At 30.8% G+C, this 17,542-nt stretch overlaps 1 protein-coding gene across 2 annotated transcripts in view; it reads left to right on the top strand.

The window, feature by feature from the left end:
• The first annotated feature begins 3,076 nt into the window (after positions 1-3,076).
• Positions 3,077-17,542, top strand: part of LOC118184121 (A disintegrin and metalloproteinase with thrombospondin motifs 16-like) — a 132,324-nt gene continuing 117,858 nt past the window's right edge. For both annotated transcript variants that reach the window (XM_035353771.2, XM_035353773.2), the window contains exon 1: positions 3,077-3,222. In XM_035353771.2, coding sequence (XP_035209662.1) covers positions 3,157-3,222 — 66 coding nt within the window. In that variant the 5' untranslated portion in view covers positions 3,077-3,156. The remainder of the gene's footprint in view (positions 3,223-17,542) is intronic.

Genomic DNA, 17,542 nt, shown 5'->3' with positions numbered 1-17,542 from the left:
CAACGCATCTGTAATGTGATTCAAAATTAGCTCGAGTATTTTCTTAATTATTATTTTCTAATAATTATTAGAAGTATTATTAATAATAATTATTAATCATTATTTTCTTAGTTTCAAGGTCTAGTTCCAGAATTTAAAAAAGATAAAATCGAAATGAGAATAAATTTTCGGCAAAAAGAGACCCAGCATTATTTTTAATAACACAATAGGGGGGATTCTTCCATCGAAATCTGATACAAAGTTGATTAAAGTCTGAATAATAAATTCTATTAATCCACAGAATTAGTCTATTGCTCAAAGATATAAGACTTTAATATTATACTGAAAGTCCTGCTTGTAGAATATCGACAGTTGTAGTACTTTTTCCGTATAATAGCCATATATTTTTAACTATCTGTTTCAATAATGCTGACAAATTTAAAACAAATTTATCGCTACGGAGTTTGAAGAAAACCCGAAAAAAAAATGTGTTAATGGACTAAAAACTCGACTAAATCGAAAAATTGGGTCGTTCACTCCGTAGCGCCGATTAATTGTCGATTAATATACTTCGCTTAAAGTCAATTCATTTAGTACTCGCCACTTTTTAGAAAATTAACAACAGTGTTATGCTGCAATTATTTGTACATTTCAATCAAAAGAACATAGAATCTTTATCGAAATACTGGTTTATCTGACGTTTAATATAAAGAAGAATTATAAATATTCAGAATTTCAGTTACCTGGATCGCTCTTTTATCTAGAAAATAACAAACCAAGTAAAGTTTTGTTTGCTTTTAATTTATGTAGTTTTAATATTTTCGTTGTTTCAAGTAACATAAACAGGATATTAAACTGTATAATGCTTAGAAAGATATTAATTAGATCAATGACATATTGAATCTTTATTCAACGTTTAATTATGAATCTTGTTTAAAATAATCAAAATGATTTCTTTGGGTAATTTTAAAGAAGGAAAAGCAAAAACAAGATTATGTATTTAGTTCTAATTTGAGCAAATAAAACTGAACTTTTATGTTTCATTTTAATTAAATAAAAGCTGATCTGCATGCTTAGGGAAATTGAAAAGTGATTTTATTCTTTATTTTCATTAAAATATTGTGTTTTGTACATTTTTTACAACTGTAAAAATATATTATTTTAACCCTTTAACCTTTGTGAATATAATCCTTTCAGCAGACTAGGTGGTATACATATATATAAGGCTTAGAATACTTTTCGTAACGTTTTTAAAAAAAGTACATATATATGTATATCATGAAATACGCCCAAGAAATTAAAGCAATATATTAAAAGGAAAAGATAAAAGTGCGACGTCTGTTTTGACATTTAAATCAAGAAAACACCTCGTTCTCATGAGCACTTCTAGGAAATTTGGGATTTCGGAAACAAACCCTTGGCCGTGTAGAGCAAGGTTTGTTAAACTATTTCCAGTCGCGACCCCCTTTATCACTGAGATTTTTTTTTCAACCCCCCAAGACCACATAATATTTACAAAAAATTTTGTGGGACCCCCATAAGTATTGAGCAAATCCGACACGCGCGTGAGTGAAACTGTCAATTTTTTTCACTTCTACTCTAATATACTATTGCAGTTTTAGGTCATTAACTTTAATTCCTTTAATTGATACCACCAAATATTATCGTCCTATATTATATTTAAAGAAAATAAATAATGAAGAATCTGCATAAATGTATATATGTTTCTCACATTGTAATAAAACAGCGGTACCTAGAGCCACCAAATTTTGAATAACGTAATCTTTCACCGAATATGGGCATCTGGTAGCCCTAATTTGGAATTTGTTTTATTATCGATTTTATATTTTGTAAAACTTTAACGAATTTTTGATTAACAAACTCAAGGATTTCAAAGCGACAATGGCAACGTTGTACAGAAAAAAACATTTTATCTCCAGCGCGCGAGATTATGTATCCGAAATTCTAAAGGATATGTTCATCTTAAAATTATTTTGAGATACTGCTTTTGAACTGAATTTTATGGTTTAAGTACGAAGAACAGGATATTTAAGTGCAAGAACATGATATTTAATAAATAATGATAACACACAGAATGTTAAATAAAAAACCCCTTTGGACGTAATTTAAAATCTGAGACATTTCCGATTTTTTAGTCCAAAGGGACTTTGTCCCTGAAGGATTATTATTTTCGTTTTGCGATTTTGCGTTGAATCACTATGAATGTCCGTTTCACTTTTCAAACTGTTGCCACCAAGTGTTAGAGTCCTGCATTATATTTGAAGAAATTAAATAATGAAAAATCTGCATAAATGATGTATATTTCTCGCATTATGGTAAAACAACGGTACATAGAGCCATCGAATTTTGAATGACGTAATTCTCCTACGAATATGGGCATGTCGAAGACCAAATTTGAAATTTGGAATTTGTTTTATTATCGATTTCCTATTTTGTAAACCTTTAACGAATGTTTGATTAACAAACTCAAGGATTTCAAAGCTAGAAATGGCAACACTCTACGGGAGAACAAAAAGCTTTTTATCTTCAGTGCGCGGAGCTGTGTATCGGAAATTCTAAAGATATGCTCATTTTAAAATTATTTTGCGACATTGATATTGAACAGAATTTTATGGTTTAAGTGTAAAGAACATGATAGTTAATATATAAAGGTAACACACAAAACGTTAAAAAAAAGCCCCTTTGGACGTAATTTAAAATCTGAAACCTGCAGAATTTTTTTTTTAATTCAAATATCAAGACTCGGGTGGAGAATTCCAGTTTTTCAATTTTGTGCCTTGCTGTATATAGTACCAGGTTTGCTTCCCGCAGCGAAAGTATAGATACTTTAATGCATCGTTGCCACTCAGCTTGAGAGAAAAAAGAAAAGAGTAAAATTAATTTTTCTCTTGTTTTTAAGGTAAGCGCGATCAAAAAGTCTTCATCGCTGAATTAAAATCGCAGCAGGTGTGCCGCAAGAGGCGTTGTGCCATCTGTCTGCCATAACTCATTCAACTCTCAGCAGACGAACGCCGGCTTCCACTGCAGCCAATCGAGAACGCGTTGTAAAGTATTTTTTGTTATTTTACGCCAAAAGTGTCTTTTGGCGCTCTTTTGAGTGAGTGAGAACTCCGAGAGACACGCTGGCTGTGTCAAATCGGCAGCAGTCTGTCAATAATGCAGGTACCTATGTTTGGAGCTCTGTATCTGGCTTGTCTGGTCCTCGTCACTACTGGGCGGCAGGTACTGGAACTTATCTTTATTCATGACCAACATATAGGAAGGTTATTAATATTAATTAGTATCATGCCATCAGAGTTTTCATATTTAGAAATTTCAGAGGCGTATTAATGCACTTCTATTTTGAGTACATTATTTCTAAGTTTCAGAAACTTGCATATATTATTGATAAATTTTAGTAGCAGAAATCGTATTCATGCTGAAAAAAATAAATTTTGGTTCTTTCAATTTATGTAATTAAAAAACTAAAATTCTGTAAATTTTAATGTTTTAAATTATTAAAATAAATAAAAATTTATTTTGGTATGTATTATATTGTACAAACTAGTTCCGCACATTGTTCATGTATATATGTATGTATACATGTACGTGGCTACGTAGTATCTCTGATTCATTTATGCTGTTTTATCATCCGAATTTCAGTTAATTAGAAATAATTTCCTATTTTACAAGATTAAATTCAAGTTTGATCAGTTTTGTACAAATTTTGCACTTCATTTGTAATAATTTGTAATTTTCCTTTCTTTCCAGCATTAGTATGCTGGAAAGAAATAAAATAAGATTTTTTTTTAAAACTTTATAGCGAAACCCAGCTTGTAAAAGATGCTATTATCGCATTATTACATTGTTTGTTACAGAAGTATATTGTTACATTATTTATAGAAAAATTGCAAAATATTTAAAACGTGTAATAATCAAACTTTTGTATCCTTTAAATGTTGTGTGTAAATTTACATAGGATTTTGTGTCTGTTCGGAATAATATTTGTTATTTATTCTTCATTTTGTTGTTTACTATTGTATTGTTTAAGAGAATTCTCAGGCTTTATGGCATTTTGTTTTTAGTTTGCAAATTTTTTCAAAAGTTTTAATTAGTTAAGTGATTACTGAGTTACTATTCATTTTAAGCTTTAATGTCTCTCTAAAAGTTATTACTTCTCATTCTTTTTCTTTTTAGACGCTTTATTTTATATTTCAATAAAACATCTCTACTTTTGCATAATTAATTAATCAGGCTCACCAGCGGCTGAGCAGAAACGTCGCTGAACACTGAGTTCAGTTCGGGTTCGAATTCCGCCGAACGGACTGGCTGAGTGCGCGATTTCTTTGTTTTCGCCCTGCGTAGCATGTATATGATCCAGCTACCCTTAGAAAGCCCTTTACGAAGGCATTCATACCCCTAGGCAGATAGCCTTCGAGTGCTTTGCTATAACGAAATAAACCAAAGGCTCAAAAGCCCTCTTATACTTAACCCTTTATAACTTAACCCTTTGACCACAAGAATTTATTTTAGAAATTTTAGTCTTTCATTATATTATAGAGATATACTATACGTGTAAAACATGGAGAGTATTTAAAGAAAAACCAAAATGTTTTTATGTTGCCAAATTCATGTTTAAAGAATTTAACTGAAAAAATATTTAGATACTAATCGGACTTATTTAAAAATTAAAACATCTTAAACTTTTAAAAATATTTAAAAATAAAAAATTAAAAGAAATTGATCGATTAATTAATGAAATATAAATTAAATTAAAAAATTAAAACTTTTTAAAATAATTAAATAAAGCCAGTTTTTTTAATCTGTTTAATTTATGTAGCAAACTTTTTATTTTGCTTTTAAATTTCAATTTTTTTATGAAGTCGATCTATTTTAGTTTTAATGTAATTTATTTTATTTTATTTTATTTATTTATTTATTTATTTGTAAAAAATCATTAAATCTATTTTTCGCCTGATTAATTGACATGCAGTTAAAAGAATAAAATGCTTAACAATTCGTACAAATTTTATTGACCGACAAAAAGAGGTTTTATTTTAAAACAAAAATGAGGTAATGTGTAGAAAAATACTCATCGATTTCCTATATGCCATCTTTTTCAATGCATAGAAGGGGGTGTAGTTCTCAACTAATTTCACAATCAGGTTAAATTTCAAAAGGCTCTGTGCTTTAGATAATCCATTCATGATAGAGAAAACAATGTATATTTCTTTCATTCTAAACAAATTAGATGATTACTATCACTCTGTGGTATTATCGATCCAAAGAAAAAGGGATCGTATCCACATTAAGCACGTGAAAAATCAGAGGAAACCCATTTAGCTGTGTGATCCTTCAGAGATGAACCTAGTTTGAGCAATCAGCATCCTTAGCCATTCTTCCATTGATGAACTAGCTTCCAGAGTTAAAGACAAAAACATCTTAAGTAATGAAATAATACAAAGCTTAACTCGTTCTGTGGATACATATAAAATTTTCTCACTCGAATAATTTTCTTGTTTTCTTATAATGTTCTTTAATAAACCTTTACTTTTAAATTTGTCTAATTTTTTAAAAAATTAAGAAATAAATATTGTTAGATAAGAAATGAAGTTTTTTTATCGTTACCTTTCGTCATGTTTTCATCGTCGATAGATGATAAATGGTAGCATACAAATATTTTCACCTAAACTTCAGCCAATGGCGGATACTGATTATAGTGCTTAGTTCAGAAAAGTTCGACAAACTGGCGTTCCGATGCCGGGAGAGATATGGACATTTCTTCATTTTCTCTGCCCCCTTGCTGTAATAATATTGGCCCACTCTTTTGGGGTAATTAAGGGTGGTATTCAGTGAAATGGCGCATTATGAATTATTTCAAAAAAATTTCAAATAAAAAATTATCCTTTATAAATTAAGCACAGTGATTCCACCTAGCGGTGGTTTTCAGAAGCCCTGTGGGGCTGTTCCCTTTCTAAAACGAGTAGTATCACAGGACGATAATTTTTCACCTGATAAAACCATTGTTATTCTGGAAGCTTCTTCCTATCCTGTGGTGCATCCTACGGAACATAACCGGTGACGAGTGTTGAATCCGGGGGAAACCGCAGTGCCAATCCGTTGGGGAAAAAATCACTAATTTATGTAAGTTATGTAAATCAATAATCAAAGTAATTAAGGGTAAGGAATTTAAATTTCCATTTTAGAAATATGTAAGATGAAATTAGATTTTTCAGCAAAATAAAGAGCGAGAAAATAATTGCTTTTTCGACATTATGATTCGCGGTTTTTGCACTTGCTGCTTCAGTTTTGATAGTCATTACCTTGTCTTTCATCGAAAGCGTATTTTTTTCTCATTAATTAGGAGATATAAGTGATGAAATGAATTATAAATATTTTAAAAAATCGAATTTAAATCCTAAAATGTTATCAAATCTTTCACATCCTTATATAAGCATAAGGATATTTGTCAGTTGGCTATTTAAATAAAGCATATGAGGCTACCTGACTAAGGAGAGGGATGCCTTTGTGGATGGCATTTTAAGGGAGACTGGCTCGTATGCGCATTACACATTGGGACAAACCACGATCTTATAAATAAGAAAACAGGTTTAAAAATCTACATCTGAAATCGACGTTTATGAATAATTGGTTTCTATCTAAAGTATTAATTAAAAAATTACTGTTAATTAAAACAAAAGAAATTTAATGAATTAAATATTTAATTAAAATTCTTGAAATGTGATGTTAATTTTTTCAGGATTAGGATTTGGCAGAAAATGTTTGAGTAACGATCTAAGTTTTTGGTTTTTTGCAGATATTGAGATGAGGAGAGGATACTGGTGTCTCTGAAATTGCAAAATTTGCGTTCCTTTTTTTTAATGGACGCAATACTGAAATAAAGTGTTAATTCGTTTAGTGATTTTTTTAAGTTATGATTTGAATGATTTGCCTGGCGAGAAAAGGGGGAAGATTCGAGTTTTGGAACCTAGAATATTTTTCGAGATTTATAGCATTTGAGAATTCAAATGCTTTCTTCCCCTATATTATAGTTAGCAGGTAAAATTTAGTTATTTATTTTTGTCTGTTCCCAAATGCGGAGCAAGGTGAATGTAAGAAACAAACCTGCGGTAAGAAAGGAGGAAAAGGAAGGTTAGGTGATTAAAAAATATTAGAATCCCAAGAATTAGATTATTGAGCAAGAGAACGAAAGATTTCAGAAAAATTTTGCTTATTACACATTCTAGACTACCTTGTTTTTAGGCTCTTTCCAAACTTCGCTTATTTCTGTCCAAATAAGTTTAAGGAATTCGGAAACTGATTGTTCAAATAATATTATTCCGCATTTGGAAACAACTCCCCTAACGATTTTTTCTTGTTTTATATAAATTTCAAATTGGTGAATTCAAATATGTTATCTAGTCTTTCATTATCGTCCATTAATTTTAAGCGAATTAAGGAATTAAAAACATTTATACCCGAAATTGCTCTTTCCGTACATTCGTTTTAGTTTCAACAAACAGTTGAATGAAGCTGAAGTAAATAATTTATCTGTTGACTTCTAAGGGTTCTCTTGTCTGTTATTCTTACATTACTTTCTTATGTAGGTGCACATTTGTTTCGTAGTTTAGTGGATATTTATTTCTCAAAGATTCCTCTCGCATTTAAAAAGATATTTAGCAAAAAGTTACTTGCAGTGCTGCGGCTTTGGCAACAGATGACAGTTGACGGGCCGGAGGAATGGAGACACTATTCGGAAATTCTCTGGTGACCTTTGTAGTACATATTTTGAAGTACTGTAAAAATGTGTCATCACGCTGTGTCGTGTTAACTTAGTAACACCAGCAGCCGTGTGAAAAACCGCTAACACTGATAGTTAGCTCGACCTAGGTTCAAATCTGGGCGAAGAGGCTGGCTACTTGGGAGTTCGGTAATTTTCACATGTGTGACGTGAATACTAACCAGTTTCCTTTAAAATGGTCCTCGATGGATGCAATCCTGCCGTCAGGCAGGTACCCTCGTGCGTCCTTTGCCATAATCTAAACAATATAAACCATTCACGTTGTTGTCATAGTGGTACGACAGCCGTCTGCCGTACCACCATGGTCATGGTCTTGGGCCCTTTTCGAACCCTGGAGAAAGCATGGTTGTAAGCGTATAATGTGTTTTCAGTGGAATAACTTAAAATGCTGCCAATCCGAAAGTCCTCTTGAGAAGTTAATGGTAGGGGTAGGAGAAAAAAACCGTCGGATTTCTCCGCTGGGGAGTTCTTCATCAAAACTGGGACGGAGCTAAATAAACATAAGCTATTTTTTTTTTAAACTTGATAAAGGTATTGTATTTTACGATATCTGTATAACTAATTATGGTAAAAAAATTTGAACTAACATTTGACGGAAACTTTTATTTTATTTTTCTTGCCATTAAAAATGCCATTTTTTCATGAAAAATAGCATCTTCTTTCTAAAAACCAAGCGGGGTGGGTGGGAATGATATAGCCTTTTTGAAGTAAATTTAGAGTAAATGAGATCTAAAATGTACATAATACTTATCAGTTTTACGAAGAATATTTACTCCAGGAAGATGTAGTTGATGTTCAACGTACATGATAGCAGGAAAAAAAATCGTAAATTTAATTTCTTAGATTAGTACTGAAATCCGCATCAGAAAAGAATTTTCATTCTTCTGTTTATCTTTGTGCTTCTTCGCAACCCCCATTCGGTTTTTGAAAGAAAATTAACACTTGAAAAATATTTTTACTGTAAAATTAATATCTTTCTGTTATTTTTACCGCAAAACAAATATCTAAAAAAAAAATAGTGAATGTCCTCTTTGTCGTAGAAACAAACTTTGGAAGGGAGGGTACACGCATTTTCCTAAAATAAATATTTTTTATTTTTATTCTTACTAAGCAAACCTGTAATATTTCAGAAACTTTTAAAGCTATAAAGGTTTCTTTTTAAAAATGCGCTGTTGAAAAGAGCACGTATCGAAAACATTTGCTATCAAGTTCAGACAGTTAAAAAAACAAACTCAGCCGAAATTTAAAAAGAAAATTGAAAAAAAAAAAAAAAGGGAATTGAAAGAATAGTTTCGGGATATATTTATTTACGATTCGAGAGTTTGCCTGGCCTGTCTTCCAACAGACGATAAGTCGACAAGTTGGCTTCTTAGATAACACGAACCGTAGTAAGTAGTGTGCTCGCTTGTGGAGATGGGCGTCGTAGTAGTAACACAAACAGTGAAGCGGCAAGTTTTTTAAGAAAAAGTGCCTCAGACGATCGCAGTTTTCGGTCTTATCTGATGCGAAAGGGTGTAAAAACGAACAAAAGTTGTTCTTGGCATGCTCCGGTGAGAACATTCTTGGCAGAGTTAGTTTGCTGCCGTTTTCTCGAGACTTTAAATCTGACTTCTCAAGGATGAATGGGAAAAAAAAAAAAAAAAAAAAAAAAAAAAATTGAAACAGTCAAAAAAAAAAAAAAAAAAAAAAAAAAGTTTGTTGTTCTGTTAAAATAAAGAATCACGTATAGTAGATTTTGTTATGTCTATGTTTGTGATAGGTATATGCATAGATTTTTTTTAATTAATTGAAGTACCTTTGATTTTGAAAATTACCTGAAAAAATATTTGAACAATCATATCATAATATTAATGCGTTTTAAGATGCAAAAATAAATTTATTACTTATTACTGGCGATAAAATTTAACATTGAAAAATAAATTTTCATTTAATTTGAGGAAACATAAATAAAATAACATGCCTAATTAATTTTGTTTTTAATTAATATTAATTAAAACTAACCATGTTAATTAAAATATTAATTTAAAACTTCATAGCTCTTCAAAATTCGTAATGAGTTAAAATAATGTATGCTATAATTAATTACATAACAGCACATTATGTTTAAAACATTCATATCCATGGTGCTCATGCATCGGCTAAAATCGGCTAGCTAAAAGCTAAAAAAACTTTCTTTTCTGTTGCTGTTAAGCAGTAGGGTGCATTAAGTTTTTTTCAATAAAAAATCTGATGTGTACACCACATGACTGCCTTGTACGGAATATTAAATTATACGCATTTTTTCTTGCATTTCATTTAAACTTATTGTATTGAATTAAATCTACTCCGCCGACAGCGTATAAACCACAATTGAATAAATGCATTCTTTACCTAGCGACACTCTGGCGCTAGGTTCACTTAACAGTATTATTAGTATATTTCGTTCATATTATAACTCAGAATGCACAAAATTTGTTGCCACATGTTATATTCAAATACTATAATAAAGATAGAACGATGTATAAAAGAAATTAAGCAAACAAAACAAAAAAGAAACAGTTTTTGACAGACGATTGAGTATTTCTCATTCAATTAATTCAGTTCTCACTTCCTGAGAAGGCAAAAATACATAAAAACTCAAAAATATTTGTATTAAAAACTAAGAAGTTAATCTTAAACACTTATTTCCTCGAAAAATTCCAGAAAGGATTAAGCATGATTTAATTCGCAATAATAAATGAAGGTATTATCTTTGTTGTTGCGAAGCTAAGTTTCTCTAGATTGGCAACAAATCCGCTAGTCTCCTGTTTCAAATGTAAACAAGCAATGGCCGCCACCAAAAAATTATTAGGCTTAGCGGCACTTAAACAGCTTTAAAATTGTTGATAATTCTAAGCATATTGCATACAGATTTACTAAAAGCATAAAAACCTTAACCGGAAGATAAGAATAACACAATTCAATCATTATTAAAGCAAAAAATGTACAATTTATAAACATATAAGAGTAAAGAAACTGAGATCACTGAGCCGGATAGTAGAGTGGATATATATATAAATATATTTATATACGTTTGGGGCGGCCGATTGCAACCAAAATACGAGGTGCACATCTACATGTTATAGCAGTCCTATATACATCTACATGTTATAGCAGTCCTATATACAAAATTTCAACGTTCTGAGGCTACTCGTTTTTGAGTTGTGGGAGATACGTACGTATGTACATACGTTCGTACAGACGCCAAGAAAAATTCTCTTCAGAATTCATTTTAAAGCAGTTTTATAAATTTTTTGGGGGAAAGGAGTCTTTTATTCTGTTCTTACGTACAGATATCACGCAAAAACATCGTTAAATTGCATTCGATAGCGGTCAAAACGTATATTTTCGTTGAAATATGCTGCCTGAAACTTTTCGCGATTACAATACTTCCTTTTTACTTCGTACAAGGAAGTAAAAAAATCGCAATCTGAAATTTTCAGATTAAGACTAACACCTTAGAGAAAATTTTACTATTAAAAAATTTAAAAATATAGAAATCATTGAAATGAATTTATGTGAAATACTAAATACATGACATTAGAAACATTTTTAGTGACAACAAAGAGCTACAAATATTCATTAAATTTGTAAGTTTGCCGTTTTATAAATTAAATGCATTTTCAATTATAGAAATTAAATGTCTAATTTCAAAAGGAAAATAAATATTTAAATTCTTCAAAGAGCGTTTATTGCATTGAAATTGCATAGTTTGTTATTCAATAACGGGCTGACTAAATATGAAAATAAAAATCTTATAATTTTCTAAATGGCAACATTCTGAAATCGGTTTTGCTTTGAAGGTGCATAGCAAAATGTGTTTCACGTTGTGGCAAAGTGCATGGATGACTTAATTTTATTTCTATATTCTTTCCCGTTCTTTATGCATCAGTTTTCGAAGTATGATAATCTCTATAGATATTATTTACCAGGATGTGTTTTTACGTGCCAACTCAAATCAACGCGCTTCTTTCATTAAAAAACAGTTTTTGTTAGATTTGCTTTGCTTTGTTCTCTACGATTCTCGTTTGATGTTACTTCTCTTTTACTAGCAGTTGGCTTACGTTAATAATTTTTTCCTTAAATAAACATCATTCATCGTTTATTCTACGAAATGACTGCTAATGTTAAGAATGCCTTTAATTACAAAAGAGTACATACATTTGAGACTGTTTCACAGGATATTTTGATTGCCTTCATACGACAAAAAAATATACAAATACTCCACTCTAAGCAGTAAAGTCGTATCGGTCAGATAAATCTCGACTTTCTGCACTGGACGTCAAAATTTCAGATGTAGTGATCTAATATGTGCAAACAGCGTTGAAAATATTATATATGAACTTCGTCCACTCTTTGGTATATCTAACCTCCGTAGAAACACTAATCGCTCAATAATCTCCGACGATTAAGCAATACCCTCTATCGGCACTGCCACCATATGACTTCCCAGTTTTGGAAGATGAAACTACGGTATGCATACATTATTTCTATTCATGTGGACTATGTTTATACACATTTCTTAAATGTAATTTACAGTGAAACCTTTTTTAAGAGGATCGTGTACAATTCCGAACGACTTTGGTCTTCTGTAGGAGAGATCCCTTTAGACAACATAGTTATATTTAACACTGTTACTTAGAGTGAAAGATCTTACAAGGACCAAGCATTTCTGGGAGTATAACTGATAGTATTTAACAATACTGACGACTATGATTTTTATGGTGACCATCATCTCCATAGGGCAGCAATCCTTCTGAAACCGTATATGATCATCTGAGGAAGGTTCTTCAGTTAATTGGCTCTAAATTTTACCTTCGCACCCGTTTTAGAACGCAGTAGCAAATGTTGAGTCACAGGTCCTCAGAGGATCTGTGAGTCAACATGTCTCAGAATTGGATGTAGCATGCGACACGTTTTTCGGGACACGTGTCTGTTTAAAATTTTTTACCCAGCTTTTGCGTCACACTGCACTTTACTTGTTAAATATTTATGGCATTTTATATATTAGCGTTAGAATGACTTTTGGCGTAAACGAATTTGTGGAATCAGAAACGAAAGGACGATTTTATTTAGGATAAAACAAAATAAATCTTATGGTTTCTTCTAGCTTAAATCTTTCGCAATAAATTTAAATCCTGCGTTTTGAAATACTTGCTACACAGATATCTTTTCCCCTTTTTATCACTGCAAACAAGGATTTTATTAGATGAGAAACTTTATAAATCAATTCATTGTTGTAACTTATCAGACTTATTCGTCAATAATATATACGTTCTCGCATTTTATCATGGCGAAGAGCGCGAAAGCTTTAAATGATGCAAATGTCTGTTGTTGGCATAGACCTTAAACACATTCTAAGTGACAGTATAACTTTATCCAGTTCCGTTCAGGTTTTGAAGAAAACTGCCCGGTGATAGACCAATGTTCCTACCCCTCGTTCTCTATCATCAAACCACTTACTCGCAGTGTATTTTAATTGTTCCTCATGGCGCAAATACATTTACGCTAACAAACATCCAAGCCTTCTTCAGGATTCGAGCCGGGCCAAAAGATGCAACAACCAGCACCATTAATCACTGTACGAATTAGGCGAGTATAAATCAGCTTATGCTTAAAATTAACTCAAGAACAAAAACTTCTCAAATCTTCTCAAGAACAAATCAAAAAAAAAAAAAAAAAAAAAAAAAGGAAACCAAATGGTTCGTTAAATTTTCTTTTACTTTGCATTTTAGAAGAGCAAAATAAATAGTATAATGACAAAATATAAACCTTAAGCTTCAGAATCAAAATAAACATGATGGCATGAATTCTGAAATAAACATAAAATTTATTATTTAAATTTTTCTTGCATTTGTCTCTATATTAATTTCTTTCCCATGTTCCATGTCTTGTAATGATACCTGTTCATACCAAAGGTTAGCAAACTATACGGCAAGCGGTGTAGTGTAATTTTAACCAAGAGCTCATTAGAACTTGTTCCGTGATACTTCCATTTTGCTGTGGAAGCCGCTCGCGGAGTAGTGAGTTAGGTGTGATTATTTGAATAACGCAAAGCACACGAGGGTTATCTGCTAAGAACATGGATGCTTTCATGAAGGATTTTCTAAGGGAAACTGGTTTATATTCACTCTATCCATAGGCAAAACTAGAAAAACCAACCATGCAGCCAGCCCGTTGTCTGGGTTTGAACCCGATAGAACTACCGGTCTTAACCATTCGGTTCGTTGGTGAAGAGGTAGAGTACTGATAGAGCTACCGATGATTTGATGGAGCATAGTAAGTGGTAAAAAATAGCTATTTTTCCATTCCGTCTCAGAGTGTATTGTAGATCTGAATAGGATTTGTTACTGTAATCGCGTTTTAGTCTAGTCTACCTGCGAGCATTTATTATCTTAATATGCCGAGAAGTTTCAAAGTTTAGTTTTTCTTCATTTTAGTTGTAATATCTACAAGTCATGGCTAATAAAGTTTATATTAGATTTCAGCTTTCAGTTTAATCTTGTGTATTAGTAGTTGAGCAGCATCAAATGATAACTCACCAACCATCGTATGTTAAAAAAAACGGGGGGTGGGGAATGTGTGTAGCGTGGACGCACTCAGCTAATTAATTTTAAAAAAACATTGTTTGTAAAAACATTTTGTTTAATTTCATTATTTGATTTATTTTATTAGCTGCTGCTCGTTGTTAAGCAATGTTTGAGTTATGGGGTAAAATAAAATAATAAATTTATCCATCTTCGTTGAATCTTTATTTAATATTATTTATTTAATTTTCAATTTTTTTTATCTTTTAAAAGTTATAGCCAAGTCTAAAACTGTGCATACACCTTTAAAGCTGGATTTATTCTCTACTTTTTAATTCTCCCATTCTCATTTCCTTACAATTCATACCATAGTAAAATTCACGGATTACCTTATTCGATTCGTTAGGATTATCTGTGCTTACTAGCTGGACATAACTTCTCTGGACAGGTGCTACGTATTGAGAATTAGCTATATAGATTTAATTTATCGCATAAAAATTAAAACAGCAAAGAGTTATATTCTGAATCAATAATCTCTTAAAACTGAATGAAATTTAATAAGTCTAATTATGCCCGAACAGTAGATAACGTAAAGAAGATCGTGGAAAAGCCCTTGCCACGACTGGCAAATATCGATTTGATGTCAATTTTTTTTTTTATTCTTATGGATAATTTGTTGTCTTTCTAAAACCTTTGATATAAGCTTTGTTTTTAAATTCTTTTAATGATAAGGTACATAAGAAGTAAGCTTTTAATCAACTCCTCTAGAAAAAGATAAAAAATTATGATCGTAAAATACAGTGCAGTACAAAATGATGTATTCTAGTGGATTATGGACTTCAGTATGTCGATGAAAATTATTTATATTAAAAACATATATTTTAATTTATTGAAAGTTTTCACTCTGTTTTAGAAATTTCTCGCTGCAAATGTTAAAATTAACCCAAATTGAAAATAATTCAAATTTTTTGTAACTAAAAATTGATATCTTACTGTTTACAAATAATAAAATTAACTCAAATTGAAAATAACTGACATTTTTTTATAATTAAAAATTGATAACTTACTGTTTCCAAGTAAGATAATTAATTTAGTTCACAGTGTGATATAAAAGCTTCCATTATGACAACATTGAATTCCTACATTTTTATTCCCGCCAGTGGATAAAAACCTTTTTAACACTGGTACTTCATCCCGGCATGATGCCAGAAATTGGGTTAGCTTAATGGGTTTTACAAATTTTCCTCATTAGGAAGATGAATACGAGACAGTTAAATTTAGAAAATCCAGAGTATTTCTTCTAAGATAGATAGTTCTCGAGTCCTTTGTTATAATTAGCTAACTAAGTAACCAACTTTGTGTTATGTATACAAACAAATGCGATTTTTAAAAACTCGATTAAATTAGTAATGACCAATTTAAGCGGGTGACTACTGCAGCTCAAAATTCATAGGAATGGTTATTTTATACCAAAACACTCAATTCTCGGATAAGTTATTGAGTCATCTACAGATTTGCGAATTCCTAGGTCTTCTAGGCTTTGATATTTTTATCGATAGGTTATAGGAACTGTTAATTATATGTATGATGTTTTTATTCATTAGAATTTTTAAAAGAAAGATACATTTTCACACAGTTATTAAATTACACATTTATTAGAAAGCAACAAAGCAAGATCCATACTAAAAGAAAGTATCTTTATCTTCTCTGTTCTCCTTATACACTGTATCTACAAAACGTTTTACCCAGTTTTAATTCTCACAAGCGTTGGTCCTAGACGTACACTTCCAGTTACAAAAATGCTTTAAAGGATGCAAATGTTCGTGTTTTGGCAGTTTTAAATTAAAATATATATATATATATATATATATATATATATATTCTAAAAATTAAGAAATCTTACTTTTTATACTTTCCTCCAGTACCTATACGCTTTATGTACGAAAATTTTGTACTCGGTTTTAAAAATTAAATCCAAAAATTTGACTCCATTAGGATAAAAATTAACCAAGGTATTTAATTTAAAAATTTTCGATCTCTGATATCTTTATAAATTTGCATTGAGGGGGCTGACCGATAAATAAATTTAAAGAATTCCAGGTTCATTCTCCGCTTCCTTAAATGCCATTCAATGATACTGTGTTTGCGATTTACTCGTGTTTTTAATTTGTAATTTTGTTACATTTGGTACGCCAAGAAAATTTTCACACAAGTAAATTACCAGTTTTCCAAGTCTAAAAACGCGTCATAGTTGTTCTCATGAAGTTTTGTTACTCATCAGAAACATTTTTCTAAACTGATATTTTACTTTTAGTTAAATACACATGCAAACAATTCTCTCTTCAATTTGTTTACGGCCGCTAAGTATGATCCCCGATTTAATAATGTAAAACGTTTTGTGTTTTATCTTTTACAACGAATACAATTTTTTCGACTAAGGCAATGTATAAAAAAAATATTTTGTTTTTTATGCAAAATTAATTTTTTTTAATTTAAAAATACGAAAACGAGAATTCTTGCGTTATTTAGTTATAACATTTTTGTACATGGAGGTATATGTCTAAGACCAATGTTTGCGAAAAAAAGACCGGATTGAGAATTTGGGAGATATGATAAAGATTTCTTACAATTATATCTAATTATATCATAGTCTGTCTATATTTTTACAATTCTATCCTATATTCTATCTGTATAATTATATTTGTGTATGCTTTCATGTATTACTTTGGAATAAATTTATTTTAGCTTTAATTTTTTAATGAAAGGGCTTAAAAAACTGGCTTTTCTTTTAGAGCAAAAATTTCTAATTTAGAGTAGTTTTAAGAAAGTTCTAAAAATTCTGTTACAAAAATTAATTAATTACTTTAATTCACGATTAAAAAATATTAATCATAAAATCTCGATTTTCCTGTCATAAATGGAGTTTGAATTTCTTCGTGAATTTAATTCATTGATTATAGAACTGATAAAGGGTGGGAAAAAAAAGAAACTTAGCATTATCATTTCAATTCAGTAGCATAAATTTGAAGGCATTGTATATTTAAAAGATTTAAATTTTGTATTTAAATTATGGCATGATACGCAAAATTATCTGTCAAAGAGGAGATTTTTTCATGGAGGACTTCCTAAGGAAAACCGACTTATATCATACTACGCATAGATAGTACTGTAGAAATTTCTAGTAAACTGTAAAATAAACCAGTGTGGAAGTCAGGAA

This window comes from Stegodyphus dumicola, chromosome 3 (assembly GCF_044657685.1).
Source record: "Stegodyphus dumicola isolate Sdum_Otavi_A_Nest chromosome 3, ASM4465768v1".
Lineage (NCBI taxonomy): Eukaryota > Metazoa > Arthropoda > Arachnida > Araneae > Eresidae > Stegodyphus > Stegodyphus dumicola.
The sequence above is the reverse complement of the archived record's forward strand: the minus strand, read 5'-3'. Positions and strand labels throughout refer to the sequence as shown.